This window comes from Tigriopus californicus, chromosome 9 (assembly GCF_007210705.1).
Source record: "Tigriopus californicus strain San Diego chromosome 9, Tcal_SD_v2.1, whole genome shotgun sequence".
In the NCBI taxonomy this organism is placed as follows: domain Eukaryota; kingdom Metazoa; phylum Arthropoda; class Copepoda; order Harpacticoida; family Harpacticidae; genus Tigriopus; species Tigriopus californicus.
The window spans coordinates 4,467,426-4,477,941 of NC_081448.1; the positions used below are offsets into that span (position 1 = coordinate 4,467,426).

At 39.3% G+C, this 10,516-nt stretch overlaps 1 protein-coding gene across 1 annotated transcript in view; it reads left to right on the forward strand.

Annotated features, from left to right (window-relative positions):
* The first annotated feature begins 575 nt into the window (after positions 1 to 575).
* The window catches only part of LOC131886002 (dynein light chain 1, cytoplasmic-like), an 18,519-nt gene continuing 8,578 nt past the window's right edge, over positions 576 to 10,516 (forward strand). The window contains exon 1 of the mRNA XM_059234203.1: positions 576 to 630. Within this exon, the coding sequence (XP_059090186.1) occupies positions 596 to 630 (35 nt within the window). The 5' untranslated portion in view covers positions 576 to 595. The remainder of the gene's footprint in view (positions 631 to 10,516) is intronic.

A 10,516-nucleotide genomic window follows, 5' to 3' on the forward strand; every position in this document is an offset into this window, starting at 1 on the left:
ATGACAAAATTCTTTAAAGCAAATTTTTTGATTGAGAAAGTTTCCCACACTTTGGGTTCAATAAATTTCCAGACCTTTGCTTCAGTTGTTGAATCTGGTCTCATTAGCCTGACATGACCCATCAGTAATGTGCAGACAAGTACATGATGTAGGTGATACCTGCCATGTGCTCATGGGATGCTTAATGAGAAGACTAAATTTTTTTACTAGATCAGGGTTATATAAGGGTGACTAGAATAATAGGTATGAGCGGTGAGCCATCAATCACACCATCTCCCTTTTCAGTCAACCGAACTGATCGAATGTGACATAGGTATCAAGACTTATGTTTGGCTATTCTTCAATTCTAGCATCTATTTTCGTCTAGAGGCACCTTTTTGTAAAAGTCTAACTACCATAACTATCATTAGCCAGTTTGTTTTCATCCAAAAATATTTTGAGTCATCATTTCCACAGAAGACAATAGTTCCCTATACAACTCTCTTCTTGTGACCATGGACCAAGACCGGACTGAGTTCTCCTAAAATAAAAGATCAATGTTTTCTACATTTCCCAGGTTATGGAACTCGACAAATGTGGGACCCATTACCAACCCATGGAAACCGACAGAACAACGAGCAAGGATCACGGGTAAGTCTGATTGGTGATAATAGAGAAGGTTAAGGGTTAGTATAAATGATTCAAGAGCAGAGATCAATAGTTTCCATCACGAATTTGTTTTGTCCCCTTATTGCTCCATTCCTCCCAATTCGTTTATTTTTTTATTTTAGAGCATCAATCATTGTTTGGTTTCCTTAAAATTATTATCTCTGTTGACAAATAAGTAACCGTTTTAGCAAAGGTTGGCTATTCTGTGATATCATTATTTGAATGTAAATTTGAAGATTAAATAGCAATTTTAGCTTTGGATAAAGTAAACTCAGGGACAAAAGATGCCAACTATCCCCAATATGTGAAATAAAGGTTAATATCCATGGCAGAAACTTTAATTCGCCCAGGGGTCCTAGACGAACAGCTAGCCATGGTTGGTCTCAATCTAGTTTGATGCAAAAGAGTACGCCCTCAGAATCTCACTTTCTCCACTCTACACATTACGGAATACATATTCTAGCCTCTCGCGACCAGCGAGAATCTCATCAGAAACTGATCAAGTCCCTGAGGGCCGCTTAAGCATCTTGATCTGTAACTACAACATCATCAAATTGCCGAAGTTGACTAACGCAAGGACACTAAAGCAAGGACACGCCACTTTTTTGTGATCACTAAACTTTCCAAGTAAGGCCTAAGCTTTTGCTGCTGAAATTTTTCAATGTCAATTATTGGCCAAAGTATTGAACAAAATGTGTGACTAATATCATTTTCGTAACTATTGATTGTATATACTTCAAATCAACCATGTAAATATTTTTAAAATGACTTTTAGCATGCCTTAAAATACAACAACTGAAAAGTGCTAATTGGGTTTTCATGAAATAGCAAGAATTTGCTCTAAACACAATGAGTCAATACTTTTTTAATAACAATACTATTTGTAGAAAATTGTTTCAAGAAACATCTTGACCAAGTTTCAAGTAAGTTGGTAAACTAGTTATGAAACTATGGTTCTCACTCTGGGATGGTCCTTAATCCAAAAATAGACACACTGTATTTCTGAGCTACATATTGTTCTTTAAACTAAAGATATTTTAGATGCTTTTCAGAAAAGCAAATTTGGAGTCCAAAGATATAGTGTACTGTACTTGGTTATACTCTTTGCCCCTTATATAATACCTGCCTTTTATGCAAACTTTCTGATAAGTAGAAATTTAAACTCTACTTAAAGTTAACTCATTCATTTTTCACCAATGCCATTTTTTTTCAAATGTGTGGATTAAGGCAAAATTATCAATTGCCATCCCAAATATTCTAATATGTTAACATTTACACTATGTACATTGAATTTTGTTGCCTATTCCATGCATTTCTCTTATTAAAAAGAGAGAATTGACACCCATCCAGACCTCTCGGCCAGTATCTTCGCATGAAATGGGATGACAAGCACTGTAGTGCCCCTGGCCCTTCTGGAGCAATCCAATTTCCTTACCCTCCGAAATGCCATATTCCTTTTCCAGAAGATTTGAATTTCTTGAGAACCCCAAAACAGAATCGAAGAAATGGAATATATGGGTTACACACGAATCCGCTTTGATCGTTCCCCATGGATTAACACTCAATAGGAGATTGTGTGGATTAATGCCGAGGGTGAACAGAACGTCCCATGACCGTAAGGGAGCTTATAGAACCCATCGGACCATAATTCAATAGCAAGTACTTCCGCGCTTTTTGCAGCCTTTGTTTTGTCATAAGTCTCTGAAGTATTCAACATTTTGAAAAACAACACAAATTTTGGGGTAAAACAAGTGTTTAAAATTCATTGGACCTTGTAGCTCAAGCAATAAAAACATGTAAATGCAAAGAGAGGGAGGAGTTCATACCTATTTATTGAATCACTCAATACGGCTTCACATAAATTCATCCTCAATGGTGGAAAAATTTAATCTTTTCACTCTTCTCCAAATCTCCGAGTTCTTAATTTGTCGAGTCACGCTTTTTCCAGGTGCCAGTGACATGGAGCCAATAAACGCTGGTTTATTACATTTCTCCATGAATTTATAAAAGTGTGAGTTGGGTCACTCAAAGTGTCTTGACTGTGGCGCAGGGGATCGGAGCTGACTTTTTTAGCACTTGGAGAATAACAGAAAATACTCTGTATTTTCATTCTCGGACAAGGCATTGCAAAATTGGCCTGCCTTCATTTCGTGGCCTATGACAAAATCGATTATTGATTAACATATTACTCATCTCAATGAACACACTCATTAATTCGTAAAACCAATGACAAGGTGCTGAAATTTCATTATGAACCTTTTAAACAGAATCCTCAATGGTAGGCGACTGACATGCTTGAATTGATAGTGGTCGGAATAAGCGTACCGAATTCTCTTAAACATCATAGTTTGATCTCTCGAAGCTCTTTTTGAGCATCCAGATACTGTATGTCCCCACACCTCCTGCTATCCTTTTGTTAGCAAACGGCTTCCAATTCAATTATTTTTCCTAATTTTGGATCAAATTTTTCGAGGTTTTGTTTCTCCGAGGGGTAAAACTTTAAAAAAGGGTTATTCTGGACTGGATCATGTACAAATATAATATATATTCGCATTCACCCTGTCCACCTGGAGAACACTGCAAGGGTTCTTGAATGCACTCTTGACCTGTTCTGGCATAATTTGAAAGTACCGCTCTCTCCTAAAGCTTAAATATACTCTTGATAAACATGCATAGCCAAACACCAAAGACGAGCTGCTGATCAACCGTGTGACTTGGCCGAGCAACGTGTTGTGTGTACCGTCGATAGCGGATGGTAGTTGGATGGTGCCTTGAAGTCCCAAGGCAGATAACTATTGCTTGGCATAACGACAACAAGAAACGATTTGGTCCGTTGGTTCAGTGACAGACCTTGGAACCGCCGCAACTCCTCCGGAAGAACATGCCATGTTTGAAGCATCAACCATAATTGAAGGGCACGGAATGGACGGTCGGTCAAGCGGATTTCGAAAAGCGTTTGGCCACCGTCAGAATCTCGGATGGTTCCGTGATCACCTGGGATTAAAAATCCAAACTTAAGAATTGGAGATGCGCCCGCGTTTCCGTGGCAGCGCTTCCATGTCTTACGGTGGCAAATTAGGGCTCGTCTTGCTCAAGAATAGTACATCCCGCAGGTTGTAACTGGCCTTGCTGCAGGAATCGTTCTTTCTCTGCTGGAGTGGATACTTATTGATAATAACGTTCTGGGTCGTAAGACCAGCTTCCAGTAATACACTTATAGTCCTCAAATAAGACTATATTAGATAAGGTCCTTCAAATGTCGTCGCTCCATGGAGATGGATGGAAGACAACTCGTAATCTGAAAACGGACGGTAGGATTCAGCTCGCATGTTTGTTTTCGCAGCAGACGGGAGCTGACACATCGAGCAGAAAGAGTGCTTCTGCTTGAAAAGATAATCTATGCGATAATATGTGTCGAATCCTTTACCAGCAAAGTGCAAGGAACAACAATAAGCCGGAGTACAAATTATGTGGCGGACCAGTCATGGGTTTGCCCGCGTGATGGCGTGTGGTTCTTTAAGACGGTTTGTCTTTGACATTGTCCTTGTTTAGGTTTCGGGGCAAATAAACAACCTTTGGTTTGACTGGCTGTGGATCGACGAGTCACAAACGTTGCGATCCATTTTCATTCAGACTCAAGACCACGGCTTGGAAGAGGGCCTCGCATCGGAGCTCAAGCTAAGGTTGATGTGGGTTCAAATGGGTATGAATCAAATCACAATGGATCAACCTAAGAAGCGTAACTCCGTTGTGATTAGAGTCATGTCTTATTATGTAAAGTTGAGAAGAAATAAAGACTGAAAATAAATGAAGTCCCAATAGGGACGTATACAGGACACAAGTGTACTTATTGACAGTTTTGAAAGGTCAATTCAATATCTCAAATTACCAAAAAAGCTTTGTTCATAACGGAAAATAGTTTTTGGCAATTAAGATACCAAATGAAGAAACAAAACATTCTTTGTCGCAAAATAAGCAAGACCTTTAAAAGTTTCCTATGGATGGATTTTTCAGGAAGCAGGCAGTGTTTTTTGATTTATGTTTCCATTCTTTATTTAACTTACACAGCATTTGTTTTGTTTGAATGGCGTTAAAAAATGTTTTTTTCGACCTTTTGAGCAATGGATCATTTTGTAACGTGAGCGGCACAAGCGAACGGAATCTGCAAGATAATAGAAAATTAACGGTCAAAAAACTTTTACAGTTGCATGATTCGCATTTAGCAACATAGAAAACTGGGAAGAGATCATTTTCAAGACGCCTTTGAAGTTTGAATCATGGTTAGGCGAAGTTTCTTCTTGGAGAATGGATGTCGCAAAGCCACTCATTAGATGAAATCAAATGCGTGAAAATCCTGAACTCATGAAGTGGTCATGGGAATAGCTGTATCAGCAAGAGCAATAGCAACATAAACCTAAATTTATCACAAAATGCAAAATTGGTATCAAATTTACGAGTCAATGTACAGTCAAACTTCGATTTAATGAATATTGTCCAATAGTGAAGAACTTATATCTAAAATTGAAATTTTATCCTTAAATCAAGGCCAGCTGTGCATGAAGGATTACAGTATTTGGTAAGCAGCAAAGATTTTCGCTCAATCGAAATTTATCGTTAAATCGAAATTCGTTCGATCGAAGTTCGAATCTATACTCACAAATCTGGCTATGATGGAAGAAATTGGAACCATGAACTGATCGTTTTGGTTAAAAGACTTAGGATCCTCGAATTGACCCCACTCTCTCCTTAATTAAGGTTTGTTTTAGGCAATATAAACAAACGGAACGAGTTGAAGAAGATGATCTGACAATTTGTTATGCTAAAATTGAACACTAATGATTACGCAGCATTGGTAATGAAATCACGCAACCTAGCTATGGTCAAATTGGGTGGAGATTTAGTCGTGAATCTTTGTCTCAAGCGAGCAAAGTCAATCATATACATCACTATAACAATAGGTTCTTGTGTTGGTAGCAATCAGAATGAATGAGGGAAGCTGGTTTGTTAAAATGGGATGTTGGACCGAGAATTGAAAATCACCATGTTGATACTGGAGACATGAAAGAATAAAACTATTGCATTGGACAGGAACGAGCAGGAGGTGTAAGGCGGGAAAGCGTACTCAATCTATCACAGTTCCTGATCTCAGATCTGACCAACTGGTGTGTGAACCTGGCGATCAATTTAGTGACCATAAAAGATAGAAGTTAATACCAAAATCCTTTAAGCAGGAAATCAAGACAAGGAACTGCAAAAATGCCACCTGGTCCAAATTACGCGGATCTCTAGAGCTTACAGTAGGACAATCCACCAACTACAAGTATGGGATAAATATTACTTACAGAGACCAAGAAGCGTTGAGCCCTTCAAAAGGGAATTTTAAAACGTTTTCGGCGTGGCGTGTCCCATACTTCTCTGGCTTCAAATAATTTGAACACAAGATCCAACCTAAATGGTGGACAGATGAAATAAGGAAACTCCAAGTAGATTGTCGCAAATCTGCGGGATAAGAAAAGATCAAATTTTGAACGAAGATAAACATTTGGATTCAGAGCACAATCGGGCTCAAAAGCCCAGAAAGTCACCCAGAAGATTTATAATATCCGTCCACTGAAAGTGAACGACCAAGCCAATCTAATCACTTCGACGTAAGCTTCGTAACCTTTGCAAGGTCAAAGATCCTTTTTAGGAATTTCATCCTGATAAAGCGTCCTGCCCTGATGAAATCAAAAATGGTTTTACACCATTTCAGAGATATCACATCAATTTCACATAGTTAAACTATATAAGCCTTGCCTGCTCCTGGGCCATGTCCCAGAAGTAGGTTGCAAACAGAAGTAATTTTTCTTCTCAAACATGGTAGGACAACATTATCAAAATTCAAGGTCCTTTACTGATCAACTTGAGCTCTTTCTTCCAAAAAGGGCTTGAAAGCTCATTTTATGGCAACTGAAGGAAAAACACTTGCTTGAAAATCCTCTCTATGAACGGTATTGGCCCGTTTTTGGGCTGAGAGTCTGTGGTCTGTGGCAAAATTGAATCTGGCATAATTCAAGGACAATACACAATATAAAGTAAGTTCAATTATAAACAGCATGAGGGAACGGCATTTCCCCCCTGCAATTGTCCAATGGTACGGACACTACCTCGAAAACAGGATGGCAACGACACAAATTCGGTTAGAGGAGTTTCAGAGACTCTCACAAGGGGGGCTCCCCAGGGTGGTGCGCTCTCGCCACTGACGTGGAACCTTCCATTAGATTCGATTCTACGAAAACTTAAAAAAAAGCCAAGACCCGTGTTCCGATCCAAAGAATGACATTTTCAAATCAAGGTGAAATCGCTAATTCTCACTCTTTTCAAAATTCTGGCGCTAATTTTGTCGTTGGAAGAGCTAATTAGTTGTTTGTAAGATATTTAGGATTATTACCTACGGCTGTAGGATCCGCCTTAAACAATGCAGTGAATCTAAAATTTACCATCTTTATTTTATGGGTTGTTTTCTCACGGGGCTTTTTAACCGTTTACATGAATGTATTTCCCCAATACTAATTAGAAATGACAGGTTATAATTGTCTATTTATTAACTTTCAATCTTTAATATCTTTGCATTGGCTTTTAGGCCTGGATTCGAGCCCACACAACTACATATATGGTACACCGGTAAAGAAGGTTTACTTCATCGGACTGGGTGAAAGCTCTATAGCGGTGATCGAGGACGTCTGCACGCAACTAGAAGCGAGTAATCAATCCAGACAAGGTCAATTGAGGGCAGTTTAGCCTAACGTCGTTAGATCAAAGGAACAATTTGATTTCAAGAAGTTCTCCAACTCAAAATGTAAGCTTGTCGAGTGAGTGAGTTAATCAATAATACTTAGGCCAGGAATGAAGATCAATAAGGGAATTCGATCTATGAGTTTCAAGATAAAAGAAATTAACCTTCAAAATGTCAAACTAGACCAATAGTCCGATGACGGATTCGCTGCCATCAAAGTTATTATTATTATTCAACAACTCCGGGATGGCCCTCACTCAAGTCCGTTCAAGTGACGGTTCAACCTGCCGCCGACTTGATTCCGTACCTTGGCCTGTTCTTCTCTCCAGGATTGGAGCAGGCCCCGATTTTCCCGGAGACTCTGCTTCATCTGAGCCAAGGCCAAGGCCAAGGAGTTGAAAAACGGCCACAGTGGAGGGTGGGTGGCCATCCTGGGCCAACGACACCAAATTCGAGCACAGTGAGAGGCGGCCTCTATGTGGGCCGCAGATCAGCCACCGAACCCGGCACGGGTAGATCACTCATCTGGCTAATTGGTATGGGGTCAGAAAGGCAGGGCCGGGGGCGATGATGATGATGATGATGTAGTCCAATCTCGAGAGAGACTCAAGTAGAGGGGTAGAGGGAAGAACGGGGTTTGAGAATTCAGATCCAGACGATCCAGTCCGCCACTAACCCAAAACTGTGGTGGAAACCAGAGTTGCCAGAGTTTTAAAATCTTATTCCGCCAAATTCCGCAAATTTGGACAATTTTACTTACTTAAAAACTGAACACTATTATTATCAATATATCGTAAATAGGGTCTAAAACGATCACTAAAAAAGTTTTTGAAAATAACAAAATACAATTTTCTCAAGGGGAAAAAATATCAAACGGAAAAGTTTAAGCATGTTTGAAAGCAAACGAGAATGTAAAATGGCAATTTGGAAATAATTTTGCAAATTATGTGCTACTTTTGATCTGATTTCAAAGATCATTAGAAGATCAAAGGGTAATACATAGACGATTTCATTTCATTTTGAAAGTACTGCGGATCATTTCCCGGTAGCGTTTAGAAAAGCCCGTAAAACAAATAAATAAAACATGACCAAAGGATTCAAGAACTTTCAAAGTCCTTAGAAAATCAAAGTTTGGACCCCTAAATTGATACCCCAAACGACGCAGGTTTCTAGATCAAATTTGGTTCCTCTCGGTGCTTTATCTCAACTCTCCCTCAGGATGAAGAGACATGGACTAAAATGAAAGCATTTGAACATTTGCTCTTTATAAATCACGAATACAATCGAAACAGAGCATGCTCAATCAGACGTCCAAATCTACTGTTCTCAAGTTCAGGCACTAAAAGATGCTGAAAACGAGGAAAAGAAGGAAAACAGACTTAAAAAGAAGCAGCCCAATGGAAATGACCTAAACTTTATTGGGGACGCTCTTGACCAATTGTGGAACATGGAGAAAAGTGGTGAATGTTTTGGTCAGAATAAAAAGGATTGTCCAAAGGAAATCAAACAACCGAGATCGTGTTCCTCTTGTAAATACGAGTACCGTATGTCACACACAAAGAGTGGGAGTGGGCCGAGACTTTGTTAGCAAAACATGCCCAACAAGTTTCTTTGAACGAAAAAATTGAGGTCATCAAGAAGGACGTAAGATATCCTCGAAAATCCTTGCCAAAAAGGTCTTCAGTCAAAGATTTACCAGTATATTGGGATCACACTAATGGAGTCCTTCGTGTGGAGACGAGGCTCCATCTGGCTTCATCATTGACCCATGACTTCAAAAATCCTATAATTCTACCAAAAGGATCAGTCCGCAGAGAGGCGAATTTTACACATCCATCAATCAAGATTACACGCCAGCCAGAGACACACCTTCAATCTCATGAGACCAAAATTCTGGGTCATGGGAGGTTTCAAATACGTTAAACAAGTCGTCCGACAATGTAAAAAACCTCGATGCAGATATATCAAATTCGAATCCCCCAAAATGTCTCCATTGCCATCAATGAGAATGGACAATCCCAGCCTTGGGTCCACGTCAGTCTTGATTACATGGGACCATTGACGCGTAAGTATGAATGCTACCCAGAAATAAGTTCCTTAGTCAAAAGCGACGACAATGGAAGGCAACTGAATGCAGAGCAACAGAAGTCAAAAGTAAAAGAAATCGCAAAACGTGTGTTACCCCAAAACTTATAAAGTTTGGATAGTTTTGTTTACTTCCCTGCACACAAGATCGATCCATGTTGAAATTGTTGAAACTTGCTTCAAAATCCCTCGATTATTGAAAATTCAAAGGCGGATGGTGTGAGTCGACTGTGATGTTTGTCTTAGTTCTCCCTCCCAAAATACCCAAAATCAGGATGCCGGATCAACAATTCTCCTTTAATTTTTTTATCACTTGACATGCCCTATAGACATTAAAAAATGTAGGGAGGAACATGGCAAGTTTTACAATGTAGGTAGAAGAATTCTTGTCAACCATAGTTCTTTTCCTATGGTTCAAGTTTTCAGCCGTCCAAGGTAACTTTGGGCTAAACGGGTGATACAAAATGGACGAATAAAGAATTTGACTTGCATGAATAAAAATTACGAGTGAGATGGATTCGTGTACAGTTCCAAAATGTTTTTGATGTTAGTGGTTGCCATTGCAGAACCATCGAAGCACTCCTTGAAAGTGAATCAAGGGTGTGTTAAACAATACTGAGCGAAAAAAGAGATTTCTTGATCCTTGAATTCCAATGTCAATCATTTTAAAAATATCAACAGTTCAAGAAGCAAAAACTGGAGCATAATGGCTGGAAATGATAAGCATTAGCCTCTTTGAAAGGATGGAGGGTGAAAGCGATCCAAGGTAAGGCCTAAATCATCGTTTTAGCCCCTTATGCTGCACGAAAAATGTTTCATGTTCTGAACTTCAGAGGGCGCTTTGTCATTCAGCCTCTACCAAATAAAGAGCCGATGGGTCAATTCCTTTTTATTGAGTTATAATGCGTTCGTTATCTTTATAATGATCATTCAGATCAGCAGAACTACGGAATAATTCCAATATTACTGGTTTGATCAACATAGCTTGGTAATTTCGATTTCAATTTA